Below are 24811 nucleotides of genomic sequence, written 5' to 3' on the forward strand. Positions count from 1 at the left end.
AGCTGTTAATTCGTTTTTTGTATTTATGCATTTCTTCAGCACCTGCCCCATATAGTGGTGAGGATGTGCATGGATTTTTTTTTTCTTGTTTCACCTATATGTCCACCAAAACATTACAACTTTTTCAGTTTTATTATTATAATTACTTTTTCCCAAAAATATTTTTCCCTTTTTTATTAAAAGGGCTTTACAAAATATTGCATTAAAACATAAAAAAAAGTTATGGCAGCATCAGTGTGATTGGTTTCTAGCATCACACTGAGCTATGTGAAACAGAGTGGAGAGGTGCTTCATCTTCCCTTCATTCAACTGTGCTTCCCTTTGCTGACCATCAACAAATTCAGCCGAAGTTATTTTAGAGAAACTGAAATGCAAAACAAACATTAAAAATGACAAGTGCAGAGGACGGATTCCTTTTGTTATTAACATCAATATTGCACCAAAGCAGCATACAGTATTTGGACGAGCATTCTTCATGACACAGAATGGAGCTGCAGAGTAAAGGATTCAGACCAGGACAGTGGCTACTTCTGATATGCATAAATACGGTATAAAAATACATTATGGAAAAATTTGCAGCGGCTATATTCAGACATGTTGGGTTGGACTGTGGGGAAAAAAGAACAGGAGAGGAAACGGTGGTAACTGAACTTTTTAAGGCGAGGAAGCAAAAGGAAGGGGAAGGAGAATAAAACACCTGGAGCCTCTAGAAGGTCTGATCATCATTGCAGGACTCTGTGGCATGTCCGAAGGCCTCGCAGATATCACAGTAGGGCCTTTCAACGGCAGGGTTGCCATGGTAGGTGGTGTGAGGTACAGAGTCGGGGCTCTGAGCCTGAGTGGGGCAGTCCTCTGTGTCGTGGAGGTCAAAGCAGTCACAGATGTCACAGAAGAGACGCGGGGTTGCCTTCTTCTCTCTCTTAGATATGCCTTCATCAAACCTACGTTATAGAGAAAAGCGAAAACACACAAGCTGTGGCCATGGGTTTTTATCTGAATATGTTGTATGTAAATCATTGTATACTACACTAGTGTTTTCCTAGTCTTTTTCCTTGAAAGTGTTAGACAACAATGTGATGAGTCAAGTGCGCTGGTGGTCCAGGAGCGGTTTTAATTGTTATGACCAGGGGTGCACGTAAGTGGTCCGCAGGTGCACATTCGCTGTCAAAATAAAAGACGCGCACCAGATAAGAAGTTGCAACACGCGTTTGCGTACATAAGATTTTCTGGAGGAGGACAGACATTTGTTTAGAACTCTTAAAGATGTCAAAGAAGCAAGCTCCTTTAAGCAATTACTCTGGTGTTCCTCCACCTCCAAAGAAATGTCACTCTAGCGGACAAAAACAGTGCCTTTTATATGTGCGCAAACGCGCGTTGCAACTTCTGTCAATTGTCTGTCTGAACTAAAAGCTTTGCTCAATTATAATAAGCGAGAACAGCAGAAAACTGCCTACACAAGCAAGAGAGATTGATTGGCACTTTTGATTGAAAAACTAGTTAATTAGTCTAGCTGATCAATTCTAGATGATTTGTTTGTGCTCATTAGTTACATTTTTTTAACAGTATATTTCTTACCCATCAGTCCCGTCGTTACCATTGAACTCAGACAAAGCAAGCTTCTTCAATTTGATCTTCAGCTCCTCGTTCTTCCGCTGCAGGTCCACAATCACACTATTCAGGAAGTTGATCTGATGGAGAAAATCACACATATCTCCTCTTAAAGGACGCTGGGGTCATGTGTGCAAACGTGTGCAAACATTAACTGGAAACCGAGAATGAGATCAGTTCTATTAGCAGCAAGTCTTACCTGTCCCTCTGCAAACTCCTTCTCTTCCCTCAGCTGCTCCAGAGCTGCATCACCTGCAAAAGTATGTCAAAGTCAAGAAAAAGAGTACACAAACTATTTTTTTGTATCTCTTGTCAGATACAAGACTGAGGTATTTTCTCACCAGAGGGTGGGAGTTCCTTGTCTCCTTCCTCCGAGGCTTGTGCTCCCATAAGCCTTTGCTCTAGACTATGAACGCGGCTCTGCAGCTGAGCTTTGTCTCTCTCTAGCGTTTCCACGGCCGACTGCAGGGTCTTGGCCATGGCATTTTCTCCTCGCAGCACCGTGATCTGCCGATAGAGACAGACAAATACCTTACATATTTGGCATTACACAGGACAAATGTAGCGTGTCCAAGATACTATAAGTTGAGCGTGAGTACCTCATTCCTCAGAGTTTCTAATTCCCGGTCTTTGTCTGAGATTAAGGCTCCAGTGGATTTCTGGAAGTTTGTGTCCCCCTCTGATTCCACATTTGAGACAATTTCTCTGCAGAAAAATGTGTACAAGGAGTAAACAGTGAAAGGACTTTTTATTTCCAGTTTCTTGCTATTCTTTATTTGCATGCATTGTTTTCTATCTTATAGATAAGACTGTATCCATTTAACGGTGTGATTACTAATGTTAAATGTTGACAGCCTAGACAAGAGCTTAAGATGATTCACAGTGTCAAACGCACACTTGAAATCAAGAAAAACAGCTGTAACATAACTGCTCTTGTCTAAGTAAGATTTCACTCTCTCAACAAAAACAGACGTTTCAGTTGAATGAAGAGTGCGAAATCCAAATTGCATAGGGTGTAAACCCGGATTGGAGTTAGTGGTGCAACGGATCACGGTTGATCCATAATCCGAACCCATCCCACTCCACGGTTTGGAACGCACGTGATCCGAAGATTCGAAAAAGAAGAAAAGAAAATATGTGTATGGTGGTCAGTCTGTCAAGCGATAGTTACGGCCACCGCTAGCGGTCCAAGTGGAGGAGCAGAGGAGTTTGCGGCATTTAAGCAGGCCTTTGCTGCCCAATCCGACTGGGCTACAGCTATTACAAAAACTATTGGGGTGTTTAGCTGCAGACGGGAGGCCGTATTCCGTTGTGCAAAACAAGGGGTTTTGCACAAGGGGTTCTGCAGCTGGTTCAAAATGCGGCTGCACGACTCCTAACAGGAACTCGAAAAAGAGCATATAACCCCCGTGCTAGCCTCTCTGCACTGGCTGCCTGTGTCTTTTAGAGTTAATTTTAAAATTCTTATGTTTGTTTTTAAATGCCTTCACAGTCTTGCCCCGCCTTACCTCTCTGAGCTTCTTCATCCCCACATACCCTGTCGGTCTCTCAGGTCAGCTGACCAGCTGCTCCTGGAGGTACCGAGATCCAGGAGGAAGCTCAGAGGGGACAGGGCCTTCTCTATTGTGGCTCCAAAATTATGGAATAATTTGCCCTTGCACGTTAGAGAGGCCCCTTCACTGTCCACTTTTAAATCACGTCTTAAAACCCACTTTTATTCCTTGGCTTTTAACCTCAGTGAGACTTAGTTTCTCTTTTAATTGAAGTAGTTATTTAATTAATGATTTCACTCTTCTTTTATTTGTTTTTATTTATATCTCATGTAATTTTATTTTACAGTTCCAATGTACAGCACTTTGTGTCAGCTGTGGTTGTTTTAAAGTGCTTTATAAATAAAGTTGATGATGATGGTAAACTATGATGAACGTGCTTGAGCCACGCTATGATATCTCGTTGCGCGTCCACTTCAGTGACAAGATCGTTCCAAGCACGTATGAGCAGGAAAAGTTACAGCGGAGTGGTAGATACAAAGCCCTGTACTGCCCAATAGATTAGATTAGATTAGATGAAACTTTATTAATCCCATGGGTTCCTCTGGGAAATTCAGTTTCCAGTAGCACAGTGAGCAGAAATATACCACATATACACATATATAAATATAGAGAATACAAAAGGGATAAATAGAATAAATAGGAATAAGAATACAAGGGAACGGCACATTTCAAGTTTTGTGAGTCTATTACACCATTGGATATTAACAAAAACTATTGCACAGGGAAAAGGCACTACAGCTTACTTGTTCCCCCCTCCTTTGTCCCCGTTCCCCCTCCCTCTCCCCTCCAGCGAGGAGTTAAACAGTTTGATGGCGTGTGGGACAAAGGACTTTTTAAGTATGCTCGTCCTTGACTTTGGGAGAAGCAACCTCTCACTGAACAGACTCCTCTGGCTGTTTATGGCCGTGTGCAGAGGATGCCCAGCACTGTCCATAATGTCCATATTGCACCCTAATTTATTTTTATATAAGTGCGTGGAATGAAATTTTTGTCTTTTTTTTCCTATTTTCGCTGATCCGAAAATTTATCCGATCCGTGACTTAAAACCGTAATCCGATCCGAACCATGAGATATTTGATCCGTTGCACAACTAATTGGAGTCATTAACATGTTCCATGATAGAATTAGCAACCCACTTTTCTGCAATCTTTGAAAAGATAGGGAGTATGCTAATAGGTTGATAATTAGCAGGGTCTGATTTATCACCCGATTTCTAAATTGGTGTAACTTTTGCCACCTTCTAACTCAGAGGAACAACTGCCTGCGTGATTGATAAATTAATAAGATTGGTCACAGGCACCAAAAGATAAGATTTATAATGCTTCAAGAAATTGGTATCAAATCCAAACTCATCCCTTGCTTTAGAACTTCTTAATTTAGAGATTATATTTTCTACTTCATTTTCTGAATATTGAACTTTGAATCTTGAGAAGAAACATCCTCTTTGGTGTCGGTATTCCCAATATTTTGTTGAAGGTCACAAGAATTAGAAAACAATTGTGCAATTTCATTAATGGTACTTGGAAATGGAAAGGAAAAAATCATTTAATTTAGTAGCGAGGCTGAGAGGCTCGGATACCAGTTCACTGGCAAATTTAAGTTCAAGGTCTTTATCAGCATTATGCTTACTGTTTGTTAATATTTTCCCAAATTAGCTTACAATTTCCTTTGGCACTATTAATTAGTCATGAAAAAATTTGCTTTTGCAATTCTCAAAGTTTGTGTGACTTTAATCCTTGCAGATATAAAACTTAATCGATCGGTATTTAATCCAGATTGTAACAATTTTTTAAGTAACTGGTCTCTGAGTCTCATAAGCTGTTTACACTCAGTATTAATCCAAGGCAAGGAATAAACTCATTTCTTTAAATGGCTCTCTTTCTGAAATTGTGACAAGACCCCTTTTATAGCAGAATATTTATTAGTGTCATCACATGATAGTATGCTAGTCCAAAATTATTTAGAGCTACCATTAAATTTTGTTCTTGACTATTTGGAATAAATGTTTTTTTTTTTATATTCATGCTTTTACTGACACATCTCAGTCGCTTGACGGAGGCGGTCGCACTTTCTCCTTCTCCCTTATCTTTCCTGCTTGGCTTCTCATGTCTTTCGTATAGTCTTGCTTATTCTCTAACCCTAAGAGAGTCTCCCAGACTTGTTCTCTAAAAACATAAAGAAGAATTATGGATTTGATCAACTGGTCCCTTAACGGAATTGACACCCTCCTGGGCTTGGGAGAGCCCGATTGTCCTGCAGAGACGTTTGCTGCCGGATACTCGATGGTCAGTTGCGTCGTGTGTCTGGCGACACTCTCGATGGAGGACTTTGAATGACATCTACCAATTTGGAACTACGGTAACAGAGTTCTAGCTGATTGGAGCTGGCTTGGACCTGGCTTATCGAAGAATAAGAAGCAACTACAGCTGTTCAAAATACCACAAGGGTTGCCGACATGATAGACGATTGGCAGGGCTGTGAGTACTCAGACTGTGTGTTTTTTTTTTTAAACGTAATATGGATAACATCTTGAAGAAGAACAACGGGAATTGAGAGACCTGGTGGCCAGTGACGGACATTAGACCAACTGTAAAATTGGAAGCAGTTTGTTCGCACTAACCAAAACAACTACCATCTTCATCTCATGTGGCCCCCCTGGCGCCAGCTGGATGCTCATAACAATTCTCCCTAGATAATAAGACTGTTTGTTATGACTCTCTCCCTCCTCACCCGCGTCGACCGAAGATTGTTGACTTTTGCTTAACCAGGTGAAGGGACACTTTCTCTCGGTTGAACACGGAACACAAACACACCGACGCACATATACACATGTACACTGACACAGACCTACACTCACCCCCCACCCCCTCCATACGCCTTCAAAGCTTATGTCTTCCATGTTGTGAGATGTGATGATTCATGTGCTGAGGTGTTTTTTCTGTTCTCAAACTGATCTCCCTGTTGGAGCTCAGTCTGGGGGGAGTTCTTTTTTTCTCCTCGTCTTTCCTCATGTTGTGCATTTTCCATTGTTGTCCGGTTCCGGGTCGCTGCTCGTGCGGCTGACCGGCCAGCTACCTAGCCTGACCTGTCTCCCCAATGTGATGTTTGTGTATTGTATGTACGGTCGGCAAGGTCAGTCTCTTAATTGCCCCTTGGGGATAAATAAAGTCTTCTGAATCCTGAATCATTGTTTTACCATTGTTGGAAATGAGTTATTATCCTTGTCATGTTGCCCTGTGAGGTCTGTGTTTTGTAATTGTTTTTACCAGTTTTAGAACTTAGTACTTGGAGCCCTGGCAAATAAGTGTATCAGTAAAGCACTGGTTCAACTTCTGTTGTTTGAAAAATGTGACATATAGATAAAAATGACTTGACTTGGCTTGACTATGCTCACATTTGTCCAAAGGACATTGTTCCAGAAGTTTTGCAGTTTGTTCATATGCAACTTTGCAAAGCTCTCTTTATAGAGAGAAGCTTTCTTCTGGCAACCCCTCCGAACAAGTGTAGTAATCGTGCTGTCATGAACTTTAATATTTCCCATATAAACTGGGGCTTTCAGAGTCTGAAAGCTGTAGCACCTGAATAATCATCTTAGCTGTATTTTAGCAGATTTTATCACCGATTGCCAAAAAACACTTACAACAGAATAGTAGCAACCAGCTGACACTCCGGCAACATATCCGTTCCAGCAGTCTTGACAAACCAAAGAGAAGGAGAGCAGTTTGTTTTACTGAATCATCTCTCATGTCTCTTAATGTTTACTTTAAAACACTCTCTCCCGCCACATCTATTATTTCTGCTCTAATTGTATGCAACCTTGCCATTCCCCTCGAGCCAAAACTGCAGAGCTGCCAGTTCATCTTACATCTTTTTGACTTCACTTCACTCTGCTCCTCACTCTGATCTTACACCACATATTTGTCTTTGATGTTAGACTGTGCCTTTCACTCGGAACTTAAGTCACTGGTCTCCATAAGTGGTGGGATGTTTTAATATCCTGATCACTAAAAACACAGTGTTTCTGTTTATGACTGGCACAGGGCCACAGAAGTGATATTCACAGCTTCTTTTGTTTCAAGACTTAGACAAGGCTTAAAATAAGACCAAACAGCGTCACAGTAAATAGATGAAGGAACTAAAATTACATTTAAAAAAAATCAAATGTTATCCAACTAAGAGCAAATCTGGGAATACTAAAAGAAAAAACACAGTACTAATGCAACGTGGCCTGGAACTAAATCCCAAAGTGACATATTTATATTGCTTGGTTTACCTGACTATAAGTCTAATATCCAAAGATATTCAGTTGAGTTTCTTTTTTTATTTAAACAAAGAGTGCCCTTATGTCTTATGATTTGAAAGATTCAGAGGTTGCTCTTCTGCTTTTGTAATAGTCATATCTTTGTCCATTTATTTATTTTTTATACTCTATGCTGTACAATCCTTCCATTTTCTTAACGGTTTATCCACTTCAGGGTTGGTTGGAGCCTATCCTAGTTTTCATGGGACCAAAGGGATGTTACACCCTGGACAGATCACCAGGTTCCTCACTGGACTAATGCAGATACATAGACAACCTTTCACACCTAGGGCCGTTTACGACGAGTTCATGTGCATGTTTTTGTACTGAGCACCTGGAGAGAACCCATGCAGTCACATGTAGATCGTCCATACGCCACTTGACAGCCAAACTGGGTGGTTATTTCAAACCCAGGGCATTTTTGCTGTGAGGCACAGTGCCAAGGATCCCAGCATTATGCTGCCCCTGGTCGTTTGACCAGAACATTAATATGAAAGATAATGACTGGAAGAGGACTTTGTTCATAGTGAGTCTCTCAAATAGATAGCAATCAAGTCTTTCTAGATGCAAGTCTGTCTCCTCAGGAGTAATCTTAAAACCTCTCCTCTCAGTTATGTGGGGAGTTATTTGAAGCACTTTTTAAAACTAATCTCTAATAATCTCAATTTTAAGTGGTGAACAGGACATAAAAACTGCAAGTATAAAATTACCAGTTGACTCTGATAAAAACTTCTTAAAGCTAGTTGTTTTCTGAAGAAAACATCCAGATGTGCAAAAATGACATTGGTCACACAGCCTCTTATATCCTGATGATCAGAGATCAATCCTGCACTCATAGCTGTTGACCGAGCAGGAAGCTGGAGCCAACAATCAGTTAGTCAGCAAGTTACTTGGTTACAATCTCTTATTATACTTCTTTTTTCCCAGTCTTTAATTAAACCTTCAGCAACAAACCAGCAAATTACCACCAGAGAGATTTTGATTTTTATCTACAGACTTTCACACCAAGTTTCACACTTTAGCTCTTCATCAGCTCTGTTACCAGGACTACAATACAGATGTAACGCTGGCTCATCTCTGATAAGAAAAAACAGTCCAGCAGTCAACAGAGGGATGTGTGTAAGTACAGAAGGGAGTCCCATTAGAGGAACCACGTCACATTAAAGCTACCCTCCAAATCTCCAAAGGAATCAATCTCCTGATGTCAATATTTGAATAATCAACCAGCACTTAAGTAACGAAAACATTATAATACTGTGGTTTTATTTCTGGTCATTCCTGATAATGACTTCAGAAGCTGTTTAGTGTTGTTTTGATGGCTTTGTGTGTATCTTTGTTTAGCTGCTTTGTTGTTATAGCTACTGTGTTGTGCTAGTTTATAGTTGAAGAGTTAAAGGGGACCAAGTGTGTTCATTTTCACATTGAGTTCATTGTATTCTTGAACTCTACTAAAGTAGGGTTGCATGAGTCATACTTTCATACATATTCATATCAATTAATGATTATTTATGTTATAGAGGAATTTGGTGCTGCCCCTCATCTTTGGGAAACAACTAATTTTTCACTTTTTAAAAATGAGTTAAATGGTTATTTGCTAAAAAATGAAAGATATGACATCATTATTGATGTTGGCTGTAGTCTTTTATAGGTTGTTACATTAGTTTTAGATGCATCAGCAGAGGAATTACTGAGAGATACAGTGATGAACACTATAACATTCTATGTTCAATGTTTAAAAACTAAACAGGAAAATATATTAAAAAGTCAGAAAATCAACATTCAAAATTTGAAGAACATATTTCATAGTATCTAACCTGGTCTTCATGTCTGGCTGCTGACAGCTGTGATCCTCGTTGTGCTGAGGCGTAAACACACACACACAGACAAAATATAGAAGTATTTAAATAGAATCTAAACCTGTCTTAGCTTCAACAATTTAGTCACAGCAGGAGATAAAACCTCATTAGGCCAAAACCCTGATCTCTAACAGGATAAAGGAAAAGCATTTACATAATAAGAAAGTTAAAAAGGTCAATACCTCATCAGGATGCTGAGACTTGTGGGATGCCAGCTTCAGCTCCTCACTAGGGAAAGAAAAGACAATTCACACATTTGAGGGCTGCACTAAAGGCAGTGTAGTCGGGTCCCAGTGATGTCTGTGTCACCAACACTGCTATATGCTTAAATCTGGTGATTCCCAGATATTCGCATCTGTTAACATCTCACCTATACAAACCCAAGTAAGCATATCCAATACACATCTGGCTAAATATTCTAATGCTTAATGACTTTGTACTGCTACAAGAATCATTACTGATATACACAACAAATATATTAGAGGCTATTTTTGTAAATGATGAATACATTTCAATTAGGGTTGCAACGATACTCGTATCGATATTGAACCGTTCGATACAGTGCTTTCGGTTCGGTACGCATATGTATCGAACAATACAAAATTTTTAATTTATTTTATCAACTTTTCTTCTGACGATGCTGTCTGTGTTGAGAGCTCAGTGGATCTGCGTTTGACTACTCCGCCTAGGCTGCACTGTCGAGTGCAGATCCACTAAGCGCAGCGCAAGCTAGCAAGACAAACGCTAACATGGCAAATTGAACCTCCCCCACCCTCATTCAGATCTGGCCTTTGGAACTATTTTGGTCTTCATGTGAAGTATGACCCTGAAGGTAAGCGCGTCATGGACAAAAGTAAAACAGTATGTCGGATGTGCCACGCAATGCTCAATTACATGGGTGGGAACTACTGCGTTAGCACAGTCAGCTCGTTAATGTGTTGACGCCATCCAGCCCCACGCACGGGGCGATTCACGGTAGCTCGTTAACGGAGATTTGCCGTGTTGTGGCGTTAACGTCATTTCAGATTAACGCTGACAGCACTAGTGGGAACACAATGAATATGACTGCACATTTACACCGACATCATCCTAGTGCAAAGACAAGTGGAAGTAGACAAAAACAACAAGCACGCATGCTACAAACTTTACCCGAGTCATTTAGACAGCCGTTAGCACATGATTCTCCTTATGGGGACCTGATATGTTTAATATGCTGCTGAGAATATAGCCCAGAAGAAGCATATAGTATAGCTTTTATTTTGGAAAGAGCCATTTCTCTGTAATAAACTCTCTTTTCCAAAGATGAGTGATTTCTCGATCAGAGAGATTTATTTTTTTTATTACTTTGTTGTTTCAGCAACATTAAATATAAAAACTGTACTTTTGAGTTAAAATATATATTTATAATTTTAATAAATGACAAATTAAAAAAGCATGAACATTTTTTGTATCGAAATATCGAACCGTGACACCAAAGTATCGAACCGAACCGTGAATTTTGTGTATCGTTGCACCCCTAATTTCAATGCTGAAATGTTCATGTTGAGCACCCATTAGTTCCCTTCAACTCTCAAAGATGTCCTTGCCAGCTGATACTCCCTAATCTAAAGACTATAATATGATCGCACAACATCTGAAGTAAATAAAAGCACACAGGGGTTATTAGGAGACATTCATATTGCTGTTTGTTTTATAAGCTGTACATGTTCTCCCATTAAATCGCATCTCTCTACAGGAGATGCACTGACCAAGCAGCCAACCCAAATGGTGATTGAGAGCTACATATGGCATCAACCAGAGGCAACAGGCTTGATTCTGAGGCTAATGTGAAAGTACACTAAAGTGCAAAGCCACTGATGGATCTTACTGATGGATCTTGACCTGAAAATAATAAAGCCAATGTGAAATTGCTAAAAGCTGATTATATGCTAGAAGTCAAATTCAACACCTTCCATCATAACAACTGTATGACTCACCAGTTTGGATTGTTAACAATTAACAACACAGACAGTTGTAGCTGATTACTATTTGAAATTTCCAGATACTGAGTGAGCCAAAATTTTGAGAAGATAACCCATTGTAAACCATAGAAAAGTTCAGGGCTGGAGTTAATGTGTAGAAACAGCTACAAAGAGCTTAAGTATTACATCATATTCAGGCCATCTTCTTTTCTACAAACTTCAGTGCAGTCTTTCATTGGTCGTGCTGAGAAACCAAAAAAGTATGTCCCTAAGAACACACTGGCCTCCACTACAGGTACTGTGGTTATGTGCAGTTTGTGTAAACACCTCACTAACCTATTTCTTCTATTCTTTACTGATTACAAAAATCTCTACAGCAGTGTCCAGCTGTTATTCAGACATGTCTGAGCTAACTATGAAAACTCAACTTGCTCATGGACTCAGCTTTTCTACCCAGCTGTGATATTTGAACAATTGTTATTTTCCTATTTCTGAATTAGAATTCTGAACTTTCAGTTCATGTCTATAACTGTCACTAAATAAGAGATATCTGTATAAATGCTCAGTGGATCTTAAAAAAAAAGTTAACCATTACTTCAAATGGATTGTTTCAAAACACGATGGATTTATATTTGGAAACCATTCTCAGACTTTAGAAAAGCTATTTCTATGTCTGTGATGTCTGAGCAGGGACGATCAGAGAGTGCTGTTTGCCCCTCCCACAAAAGCAGCACAGAAAATTTTCAGAAGCTCTTTCACAAACCTAGCTCTCTGGGCCTGGGTGAGGCTTTAACATATTAATGGTCATGAAGTTAGCAGTACAAATATAGGGAGGTATAGGGCCACCACAGTTTAAGATGTTTTGATGTATGCTCAATTATCCAGGTAAGTAAATCCCAAAAGGTTGATTCTGTTCATCTAGATGTACGATTTTCAGTGAGAGAAACGTTTCGTCGCTCATCCAAGTGACTTCTTCGGTCTCCGAAATCTCTTATGGGAGGCACAGTTCAAGATATTGACAGTATAAAGGACAAACCACCACCGTGACGTCATTTTCTAAAATGTACATAATCTATGTTAAGATATTCTCTGATATAAAGAGATCAGGCTACAACTAAAATGAACAACCCTCTGTGCCAAGAGCAATGGCCACTGACCACTGACCTGACTTCAGTGTAAACTGAATGTGAGATTGTCAGTGTACATTATATGCTGTATATACAGACAATTTTCATACAGCCATGATTGTGATGAAACTGATCTCTGACATTTATTAGTTTAGTAGTTTCTGAAAATATAACCAAAAAAGTCAAACATTTTGCACAACAATCCTAAATCTTAAAGTAGTGAAACGTGATGAGCTAATCTACATATTAGCTCTCATCACTAAGAAAGACACGTGTTGTTCTGTGTCTGCTGCCTACATTCACTCATGACACAGTCCTATTTTAAAAGGAGTAGTTTATATACTGTAGTGCTTTACAACTAACCTACCTACACTACACTATTTGACTACTGTATATAAAAAAGACAGCAGCATAGACAGTGTTGTCAGGGAATTTATGAATCTGGATATTTTTGGATGCCGGAACTAAATGATTTGTTCAGGAAAATGAGTTTAGCCCCATGTAGGTCATTCTTAGGATTTGTGTCAAAGTTAAAACTCTGAAGCTATGTGTGACTAATAGCCCAATCACAGCACCATCTGGGTGAAATATTTAGCTGTCTGCAGTATAATTACATTCCCCATGCCTCTATAGCATCCTGCACTCTAACACAACAGTGCACTCCACTGTGCAGTTCTTTTTGCATATTCTGTGTTCAGAGGACATCACAAACCTCTCGTCTCAGTTCCAGTTGTGCTTTGTGTTAGGTACTAATTATTCATTTTAACATGCTAAAATAATTAAATGAGATGAGGAAAATGTCAACATTTCACCTGCTAAATATCAGCAGGTTAGCAGTTGAATAACAGCAAACTGTTTTTTTTGTCATTGTTAACAATAGAATATCTATTCTAAATTATATTTCTAAATTCTAATTCTACAATACATTTTTTTTAGATAGTAAAAAATAGGGCATGATGTAAAATGAGTTTACCACTCCTGCTTTAGATAAAAGACGGACAGACCCTGCTTACAGATCTAAATATCTTTTGCTGCCTTCACACTGCAGGAAATAGATGATTATTTAAATGCATGATCACTTTAATTCATATTCCACATAAAGCACAATTTGATCTCAACTGGACTGGATCATTAAAACGGCTGCATACTTGCCTAAAACCTGAAAAAAATGCCCCCATAAGTGTATTCTTTCTCTTAGTGTAAAGACATACAGAAGTACACTCTGAAGACATACATATTCTCACATAATGAGCCATCTATTTACAAGAAAGAACAGCCTGAAAAATAAGTGACATGTCTCATGTAGTGTGTCTGCTTGCTGTCAAGAGTGTTATTTCAAACAAGACTATGACTGAATACTTTCTTCGCAAAGCTAATTTTGATGCTGATTTCAGACAATCATCTCTCGCTTTCATGAATCCCACAGCTGTGATAAATATAAACATCATCTGAACTGTTTATTTATACTGCAAATCCAATTTTCTGCACTCTTCCATTACGCAGGTGGCCTACAGCTGAGTTCTCTATCTTAACACCCCCTGTGTGACCGTTTTAACAGTAAAAGAAAAAGTGAAAGAAATGAAAGCATAAAAAAATATCCAAACCAAATGAAGTTAATGAACAATATTTTTGGCCTTCAAAGATAAAATTACAGCAGCACCAAAATAACACAATCATGACACGTATGTGAGCTACAATGTTTACAGCTGTTCTTTCATAGCACAAAGCCACCTTGTTTCCGTACAAGCCTGAAAACCCTCTCTCTTGCCGTCTCTCTCACACACACACACACACACACACACACACACACACACACACACACACGCTGATGTCACAACAAGAGAAATAGCCTTGTCGGAGCCAGGCGGTCCTAGGAGGAGAGGAGGGATTACATAACAGGAGCAGAGTGAGGAAGGACGTGCCTCAAAAAGGATGGCGGAAAACATTGTTGGGACAAGGCGGGGTGGAGGTGGAGGGAAAGAAAATGTAAAACAACAATATAAGACTGTAACATGAGTCATCCATTTAGAGAGCTTTTATTTTCAATTATTTAGGCAAAGGCAGAAAAAAAGACAAAATTGTGCTTGAGGAGACTGGAACCGTTACACTGTCACTGATGTCATTTGTTGACATTTTTCATCTCCATTTGCTGCCTCTACATGCTACATATTGATGACTATAATCCAGCCAGTTAAATCCATGTGGAGCTCTGCAATTTAAGGGTTCTGATGACTCAAGGGGACGTGTGGCAGGATGATGTAAAGGCTCCAAAAACACACGCATGGACACTACATATTTACACATGTACACAGAGGTACTTGACAGCTTGACAGAAACGCAAGCTCTATAAATAGAGCTCAGCGGCAGACTGGAACTTCACCAGAAACAAAAAAACAGAAAAGAAAAGAAGAAAAAATATGCCATAAGAAGAGAGAATACTTTTATCCTGAATCAAAAGCACCATGTTTCAGCTTACAACCAAAGATATACTGCTGAGTCAGTGAAAATGAAAGACTTTCCACATCTACATGTCAACACCAAACACATAGAAGGAATTAATAATGTAGATAACACGCTGTAAAAAAATGTCCAATTTTAATTCAGATAATGTTTTAAATGAACTTGAGCAGAGAAAAGTCAAGATATAAGGATCATGTGGCTAAGGTTCATGATTCACTATTTTCACACATACAGCTTCTCTACTATTTTTGGAAGAAGGGGTTGATTATTATTTCCATGTTCAATCAGTTCAATCCCAGGAGACGATGTAAATCCCATCAGAAAAGGCAGCTGTCATAAAACATCTGCCGAATCAAACATGCGGAGCTACCTGCTGTGAAGACCTGATGTAAATGAGCAAGCAGCCAAAAGTTGACATGTGAGATTACTGTGTCGACAAAACTGCAGATTCAATCAAGATATTTCAGGATCACATTTTGTGACATTTTTAAGTATAGTTAAGGCCTTAATTTTGCATAAATGGCTCTCAGACTTTTTAAGCATCTGTGAAGACACACTGTCAAAAACATTGCAAACATATACATCCAGAAATGTAAAAACCATAACGTGGATTGTACAGTTAAGGATCTCAAACCTGAATAATGAATGCACACTCAATCTAAATTTCCAGTCAGGTGTCATGATTCAGGAATGTTTAATAGGAGTACTACGCAAATGGGCTTTCTTTGCTGTGTTTCTAAACAGTATTGTACATTGTCCTCCACATCCATTATCACACAACAGCATGCTCTGACTAATTGTACTTTCCACAACAATTTAGAGCATATTTACAAGTGGAAGCATCTCTCTAGAGAGTTACACATGTTGCCAATTCAACAGCACATTTGACATTTCAGCTATAAAAATAAAAGTATTTTTGACCCATTAAGGTAACAACTAACAACTGTCAAGCCACATTCTCACACAGTCCTTACTGAGCGGAATTAGAGCTTGAAAATGCAGACTGGATTTTTAATGAACATTTGGCCCCCAGGACAAATTTAGCAGCTCCAAACTAATGAACTGGCTGGCTGGGGGTCACCTTTACGGGAGGCAAGAGGCAGGAAAAAACACATTAGTTATCATGAGTACTCACATTTCCTTGCAGAGGACGCCAATACGCTGGTTTTCTGAGCTGCTCCCCTCTTTTGACAGACTGAGCTCTTCCTGATATTTGGAGTTCTGCTGTTTCAAAGCCTCAAGCTGAAGAGGAGCAAGATGGAAGAAAGGAAAGAGGGTGAGAAAGACACAGGGACTACAGGTATACAAGATTACACCTGATCCTTATTATTATTTCTCTAGAGGAAACAAACAAATATTGCAATTGTGTGCTGGTCAGTGATTTTTGGATCGCGTCTGGAGTATTTATGCTTATTTCATCTTGGCTGTAATTAAAGCTGCAATTACTCAAAGGAGTTTTTGTTCTAACAGTGATGCTCTGCAATTTTAAAGAGTTTGGTTTTGTTCTTCTACCTCATTACTTCAGTGTGAAATGTCTCATTTCAGGCTTTTTATCACTAGTGAGGGATATGAGTGTTTGGCCTACCTGTGTAAATGCTATGCATAAATAGCTCAAACAAAGAAGTTACCTTAAACAGGAAAAGGAAAGTCAGAATTCAATACCAAGAGAATGAAGCAAGAAAAAAAACAAAAAAACCTTAATTTTGGATAATTAATTTTGGATTTCTTCATAACATTGCGTATGTAACAGTCAGTTAACAATATAAAACTCCACTTCTCATTCGTCCATATATCAACAGAAATCCCTGTCCTACTAAAGACATGTTTATGATCTTTCTTTCACAAAAAAATGAAAGCAAAGGTGAAAAACAGTCCATAAAGCACAGAAGCTGAAAGTAGTGACTGTCAATTTATCTGAATCCCCATCTAATCAATTATCAAGGTATTTACTGGCTGGGATAATCCCCAAAGCTTTAAGTCAGTGACCACACACATGAGTGTCTATGGTTTAATTCTCTCCTTCTCTCCCTTATTTAAATTCCAGCAACATTTTTGAGCTCTACAAAACACACAGATATATTCAACATCTTGTTCTAAATGATCGTTGCATTCCTTGGTTTGCATTCAAGAAAACTGCAGTAAGAAAAAAAGAATATCTGGGTCACTAAGAGTGAGACCAGAGGTAATACCTAAAATACACCAGCAGACCAAAGAGGCAAGCAGACAGCAGCATGAGCTGGAACTAAAAATAAAAGCCCCAGAAAGATCTATTCCTTCAACTTTACTGCAAGAAAACTTTTTTGTTTCCCATTTGAGTCACATGGCAGAGATTCCAAACACATCTGAAATCACTCCTGAAGCTTCAAAGCGCTTCTCGGACACATACAGCGCTGTGATATCAGCTGCTTTAGAACAGCGCCAGTCAATAATTAATTAACGAGTATGACTTTGAAGTCTATGTTTTTGCTGAAACAAAAAAGAAAATAAATACATTATAAAAACCTCATGCTAGCCTTTTAGAGCATGTTTCCATTTGCACATTTACACATTGTGATATTAACTGCAGCTGAGCTTCAGAGTTTTTTTTAATTCTATTATGATAATGTCCAAATTGAATGCATAAACACATGAAGACACACAAACAAGCACAAAATACAGAATTATCCAATAGGTTACAGGCACAGGCAAGGATCATTCACCTGCTTACAATGACCAAGAGATACTACTGTATTAGAAAATGACTGCAGCACTGAAGGTTTTCCTCTCAGTTTGATGTGCTAAAAATAAATAAATAAATAAATCTAATGAATGATCCTACCTGGTAGTGAGGCGAATAGAGGTTGTTGGAGTAACCCTGATGCAGAGCAGCTATGTCCATACCTACACAGCTTACCACTGCTGGATTTCAGATGCGTTCCCTCGCTAAACGACAGCAGTGTTGTGACAATGCCTCCCCTCTCACTCTGTCTATAAAATGCATACACCAACACAAGCCGCTAGGCATCAATAAACCATCAGCTCTCATACCCTGCTGTGCACGACTGAGAGAGAGAAATGGAGAGCGTGTTGCCTGTACAACTCTCTCTCACACACACAGAGTCAGGTTAGGTTAGCACTTCCATTATGTAAGCCTAAATAAGCTCCTCCTCAGACTCCCCCCCACCTTTCTGCAGCTCACAATCTGGTTTGTGCACACCACATGCACACACGCGCATGAGAATTTTGACCATTCATTCATTGGTGAATTTCAGCATCTCAGATTGAACCCTCAGTTGGAGACTGCAACAACATGTAATGTACATTCTACCAGACATGCCTTCATACTTTAGGCTCCTGCACTCGTTTAGTGATGTGTTATAGCATGGATACTCTGGAAATCTAACTAGGGCTGCAGCTAATCATTATCCACATGACCAGTTAATGTCTATACAGCAATGCCTGATTCTAGATCAATCAGTCCATAGTTTTAGTTGTCAGCTTTAGGAACCAGCTAATAGAAAAGAAATGCATCTACATGTAGAATTATTTTTATTATTAGAAATACTTATGTTAGGTTATTACACGTTACGGTTTAAATGGTAAAACAGTTTATTTGAAATGAAGATGTTCTTTCCATGAACTAAGTTAGGAAATTACTGCACTTTACTTAAATGTGGTGTATTTGTCTTTATGGCCGGACCTAAATATTACCCACATAGCAAAATTGGTATGGCCCGGATCTGGCCCACACAATGTGCTTACACATTGCCCACATACCACAAAAAATGACGGCCCTTTGGTGGCCCACATCTGGTTTGCCAGATGTGGCCCATACATGGTCCAGCACAAGGCCAGTTGCAGACACACTGCTGGTCCTGTGCTGGCCCAGAACAGTTTCAGCTCTGGCCCCAGATGTCAGCCTAATGTGTACCTCAATCAAGCCATGTAATAACAACAATGTGCCGGAACATAATAGCACAAAAGTAACATGACGAAACTCTGTTCAGACAGTGAATGGACTGATTCTTATGTAGCGCTTTTCTACTCTCCCGGATTACTCCAGGTGCTCTATACAACATGCCACATTCACCCAATCACACACTTTCTCTAAACCGAGTGCTTCCTAACTACATTCATACACATTCACACTCTTTACATGCAGACTGGAGGAACCAGGTATCGAACCACTAGCATTCCGATCAGTAGGTGACCTGCTTTACCTCCTGAGCTACAGCCACCAAGTGGTAAACATGAGTAAACCCTCACTAGGTTTTGGACAAAGTGTACACTCACAAACCTGTCAAACCAGCATTTGAAACACTGGCTACCATAGCAGTATAGTATTGCAACGTGGCATTTGGGTCTTCTAACTAAAACAGGAAAACAGGAACATAAATAGTGCCATCATTGCCAGACCTGGCCCACATCTGGTTGACCTACACCCTACCATGACACCAGTTAGTCAGAAGTGCCAATTGATGCTGTATCTAGGGAAGACCTGTTTTCTATGAGCCTGGGCCACATAAACCACACCACAATCGGGCCAGATATGGCATGCCATTACAAAAACAGTGCCATCTATGCCAGACCTGTCTGCTATGTGGGTATTTGTCTATAATGGCACACGGCAAAAATATCAGAATTATTGTTTCATGTCGTCTATAATGTGCCAGTATGAATCTATATTTTACAGAACACAATGCAGACAGAGAGGCCAGGGTAATTTAGAAATGGAGTCATGCTGTTTAAAAGGCAGATCTGCTCCAACCCTGTTATTTACAGTACTCTTTAGTCTTTACGGGACCGTGTGCCACACCATTTTCCTTTCAAATGTAACAATGTATGCTAGAGGTGGGAATCACTATACAACTCACGATACGATATTATCACAATACTTAACGCACGATACGATATTATTGCAATTTTTTAAAATATTTTGCGATATTCAGATTCTGTACATAAAGGTGAACTTTATCAATATTCATTTTATCTAATATCAAAGTCTCACACTCAGTCTTTCTCTCATTTCAGTCAGCTTTATTGTTGACAAACTGAACGGTTTGTATTACAGTCTAGTCCAATTTAACTGAATGCAACCATCTGGTACAATTATAGCTATTCTGAACTATGCAATTTATGAAAACTATGCAGCCCATTCAGCAACTGAAGACTTTGAAAGTAAATTAAAACAAAATATAATTTTACATTACATAAAAAAAGTTTTAAACTTAATTAAAATAAAACATGTCTTAAATTAAAATAAGTAAACTGTCATGTTTATTGCTGCCAAAAAAAAGTTAAACACATTTGGACAGTGAAGGAATGTCAGGATTCTTGCTCAGAAAAAGGAGCTGATCAACATACTCTGAAGTCAGAGCAAATTGTTTGTAACAAAATATCGATTTCTGCTGTCCCTGTATCGATACATTATTAGCAAACAAAATATCACGATACTACACAGTATCGATTTTTTCCCCCCACCCCTAATGTATGCTATGTACAGTCATGTGGAAAAGAAAGTATGCCCTATTTCAAGTTTTTCAGGTTATAATAAAAACAGCATCTGCTCCTTAGAAGGTCTTAAAACAAAGCTGAAGTAGATCCTTACTGTTTCCATAGGAATTCAAAGGGTAAGTAACAATCGGGTGCTGCTAATCAAATAAACTAACTGATCATCAGCAAGAGCGGGATGAGTATGAGCTTTGGTAGTTTGCTGGACTGAAGCACTTAGTCCATGTGTTAACACAATGCCAAGAAGGAAAGACATCACCCGTGATCTTGATCTTTCTAAGAGTGGACATCCTAAAAAAATGTATTCAAAGGTCAGACTGTAATATTCAGAGAAACTGCAACATCTCAGACTCTACAGGTCTCATAAAGCATGTTAAATGTTAAAACTGATAACAAAAGGTTAGTATGTCTTTTTTCCCAAAGTGTTCCCAGGAAAAAGGCTCTTCTCTCACCCCAAGACGTCTGCAACACAGACAAGTCTAAAATGAAGATGTCCATGAAGTTGGTCATAATGCACAGTAACATACTCAATGAAGACCAAACACAGCATATCAGCACAAACGCAAAAACAGGTAATGCTACTCTTTCAGAATATTTGGGACTCTTTCATAAGTAATCTAAAGTGATAAGACCTCTGTGTTGTGTTCCTGAGGATCTGTCTATAAAAAGCCTCTTGTGATTTTAATTTGGTGCTTTTAAATTTGTTAGGCAGCTGAACGAAAAATAACATGCTTAATTAGAGAACTGCACATTAAGATGATCTGCAGTCAGCCCCTTTTTTCTTTTTCCTTACTTTTCATCTCTGTATACATATTAGAATGCTCAGAGTAGGAATTAATTCAATGAAGATATTAATGAAAAAAAAAACTATAATAACTTGGACACAACACAAAACACAAAAGAGACTGATCTCAAGTCAGTTGTTTATACTGATGCATACTGATGTAATGTTGCCATCACACACACACACACACACGCTCACACAGCAGCTCACTCTGACATGTGCAGTGTTACATCACTACCTACAGCATCATGGGTGAGTGGAGAAGAGAGCTAGACGTAAGAGCATCTCTGCTGAATAATTGCTTGATCACGTGAGTGTTAGTTTTAGTGCACAAAGTCAGATTTCTCCCTCCTGCAGCTACCAAAAAATTTGGAATTAAAATATACACACGTGAATTTGATACATGCTACTATTCAGCAGTGCTGGCAAACAGAAAGAAAGCATCCAAAATGTAACATTTATACTGAATTAAAACGTCATTGATGAAAGCTTAAATAATTTACACAAAGAGGAGTTGAACTGTGCAGGAGGTGCTTATTTTGAGTGCTCACAGTTCTAATTATGTAACTTCAAAATGACTAACATTTACTACATAAATAACCAACAAGGTAAAATTCTATTTTAACCTTTAGAATGACTAACAAAAAATATTTTACGAAAACTGCATAAAATATTATGTACAACATATTAAAATAGAAAATATTACGTAGTTAAATCTATGTAGAAATGTAATTTGTATATTTATTAAATTATTAGGGATCCTTCGTCCTTTTAGAGACAACTGACACCAAATGGACCTTAGCTAAAAATATGTATCCATTTCCAAAGCTCACCATGTCTCAATGGTAGAATAACACACTGAATTGTCAATTTAAACTTGCTAATGAATGATTAGCAGAAACATTGTAGTTTTATGTTTAAGTCTTAGTTTTAGCTTTTCAATTATTATAATGTGGGTGGTATTTTTGCAAGACTTATTATAGGTATTATAATACAAACATAAAACATGTAGTGCCGATATTTCAGTCACAATAATTATCTGCAGCAACCTGCTATCTTCACATTTAAGCACACTGACAAAGACAAAAACTGGAAATTTCATAAGCACACGATATTTCGGTTATTTTTTGTCTTTTTCAATTGCCAGTTTTTTATTTTTATTTTAGTTTAAGTGTTTTTTCATATCTAGTGTTGCTGTTTAGCTTAGCTTTAGTTAAATATAGCTAAGTGGAGAGCAAACATGCTACCTCTCCTGGACCATGAAACCCTCTTTAGAGAATCAGAGAGAAAGTGAGAGCAGACATCCGATAGAGAAAGAGTGGGAGAGAGGACAGAAAAAAATGGAGATTAGGCAGGGGTCATAGATGACTTAAATCATGTCAAGCTGGTGTTATATTATATACTCAGTTTAAGTTGACTCAAGTATATAAACTTGCCACTGGAGTAACAGGGGTTTAGAAACAAGCCATAACTTGCTTGTCATCAGTATGCACATACAACTTTGATTATATATGTAATCATGTTCTTATAATGTTAATTTAAGTGTCTCTTTTTCTGCTTACACCAATAGGATGGTATTTTAATTATCCATGAATTCATCAAGTAACAAACGGTATAGAAAGGAAGCTGTGTTCAAATTCCTTCAGTACTTCTCTGTAAAACAGTGGGAGAGTACAGCTGCAGTGCTGATCAAAGTGTGTAGGAAAAATGCTGGGCCAATAAATTATATAGTTTATGTCAAACATAAAGCATGTTTATGTTCATTTTTCATTTCCTACTCTAATCTCCTGTGCATTTCTTTTGTAGTGAGGAGATTCGCCATCTGGAGCCCACAGGCAAGCTGACAAATAGCAAAGATGAACATGCATTATTTGAGCAAGAGCCATGCAGTGAATGATCCTCTGCATGTGGAGTGCAAACGGAGTAGAGCTGCTGAGTATAAGATAACAAAAATATAAAGTTACAGCTGAAAGTGCAAGTCGCAAACACAGGAAAGCATAGAAGGAGGAAATACAACAAGAGGGATGGACTGTAGTATTTCATGGGTGGCTGATTAAATACGATGACTGGCCCAATCACATGCGGTCGGTGTGGGAATGTTGATGTGAATATGTAACAAAAACCCTGCAGGCTACAGAAGCTGAACTGATGTGCATGTGCAAGTTCTTTCACGGGGTTGTGGCGACATGAAGTAGAACACAAGCATGTGACACTGAAACTGTACAATACCAACAGCAAAGGGTCAGAGATGGATTAAATAGTGTTTGCTGCTCTAATGCATAATTCAATAATTAAAGGAATTCCTGTTTACAACTAACACATCCACTGTGTCATAGTTGATAGTTTTTGCTATTTTAATTTCATGCAACAAACAGCAGCCACAAAGAACCAATGCTTAGATGCTGGTGTAGCTCTGACTGTTCATTACTGGTTATAAATGCCATCCACCTGCCAGAGACTACAGATTAAAATTAATTAAATCCTTAGATTCATGAAGAATTACTGGTATTTCATTTCAATTTGGACATATAATTAATTATTATGAAAACTAAAATAAAGGGTAAATAATTTTTTAAAAAGTGTAAATAATAATAATAAAAAAATTAGATCCGGAGGGCACACTGTTTAACACAGTTTTGCTCATGTTTACATGAACTACTCCTATGTTACAAAGTTGGGGTTGGTGAGGCTTCTCCCACTTTTTAAGTGAGAAGCACAATTCAAGGGGGCATTCCAGTTGATTTAAACTAAAAGGTAGGATTTCTGACTTCCCACTTCAAATGGAACGCAGCACAAGATATAGTTAAGCAGCTCTGATCTGCCCTACAAAAGGCTTATGCTCAAGCAATTGACTGAGCATAAGCTCAGTCAATTGCTGGAGTTGCTGGAGCATAAATGCTAATGTGAGATATTGTTTCAACAGCCAAACGGTGTTAGTCTATTAATAGAGGAATCCGTTAAATGTTGAAGAGGAAACACATTACTTTAAAATATATTTGGCAATGCTTTTACAAGCTATTTTGGGAAACGTTGTTGTCGCCTCGATCTTGTCAGCATCAAGCCTATATGCAACATTTTTGCATTTTCATAAAAAATAAAAAAATAACATAAAGACAGCTATAGAAAATATTTTCAACTGATTGATTAGCTGCAGCCAAGAACATCTGTTAGAGACAGTCATCATGTCGGGTGACACAATCAATGGCTCAAAATAAGAAACTGCTTTGGTTTGAAACAGCTTGAACTTCTGTAGACTCTGATCAGTGCACACAAAGTAGAATAGCAAGTGCAGTAACTATCAGGGAGGCAGGGCTCAGCTAACAGCTAACACTGGTGAAAGAGAAGATAACAAGACCAAGGGATAGAATAGAACTTGTAAAACCACTGTGTTGACCTCAGTCACAGCAGTGTGTATCCACAGTATCCACAGGTGATAAACATCATCCCACATATGTCCAATGAAAGCCCTCTGCTCACCTGTGTCTCCAGTGTCCTATTGTCAAGGGTCAACTGCTCCAGCGAAAAGGCCAACCTCTCTGACTTTTCAGTGGCCTGGAAAATATAATGCAGCCAGTATGAGATGTATGTTATAGTACAGAAAGAAATGCACATGTTTAACAACAAGCCTATTTTCCCTCTGGATATATAAAAACGTTCACATACAAATTTTTT

General features: G+C 38.6%; 1 protein-coding gene across 4 annotated transcripts in view; it reads right to left on the reverse strand.

Moving 5' to 3' along the window:
• Positions 1-404: 404 nt before the first annotated feature.
• clip1b (CAP-GLY domain containing linker protein 1b) overlaps positions 405-24811 on the reverse strand; it is a 43054-nt gene continuing 18647 nt past the window's right edge. For all 4 annotated transcript variants that reach the window (XM_026173063.1, XM_026173064.1, XM_026173061.1 and 1 more), the window contains 9 exons: positions 24617-24691; positions 16001-16107; positions 9500-9545; positions 9276-9319; positions 2208-2313; positions 1950-2115; positions 1808-1860; positions 1576-1688; positions 405-941 (listed from right to left, as the gene is read on the reverse strand). In XM_026173063.1, coding sequence (XP_026028848.1) covers positions 707-941; positions 1576-1688; positions 1808-1860; positions 1950-2115; positions 2208-2313; positions 9276-9319; positions 9500-9545; positions 16001-16107; positions 24617-24691 — 945 coding nt within the window. In that variant the 3' untranslated portion in view covers positions 405-706. The remainder of the gene's footprint in view (positions 942-1575; positions 1689-1807; positions 1861-1949; positions 2116-2207; positions 2314-9275; positions 9320-9499; positions 9546-16000; positions 16108-24616; positions 24692-24811) is intronic.

The sequence above is a fragment of the Astatotilapia calliptera genome, chromosome 7 (assembly GCF_900246225.1).
Source record: "Astatotilapia calliptera chromosome 7, fAstCal1.2, whole genome shotgun sequence".
NCBI classification, from domain to species: domain Eukaryota; kingdom Metazoa; phylum Chordata; class Actinopteri; order Cichliformes; family Cichlidae; genus Astatotilapia; species Astatotilapia calliptera.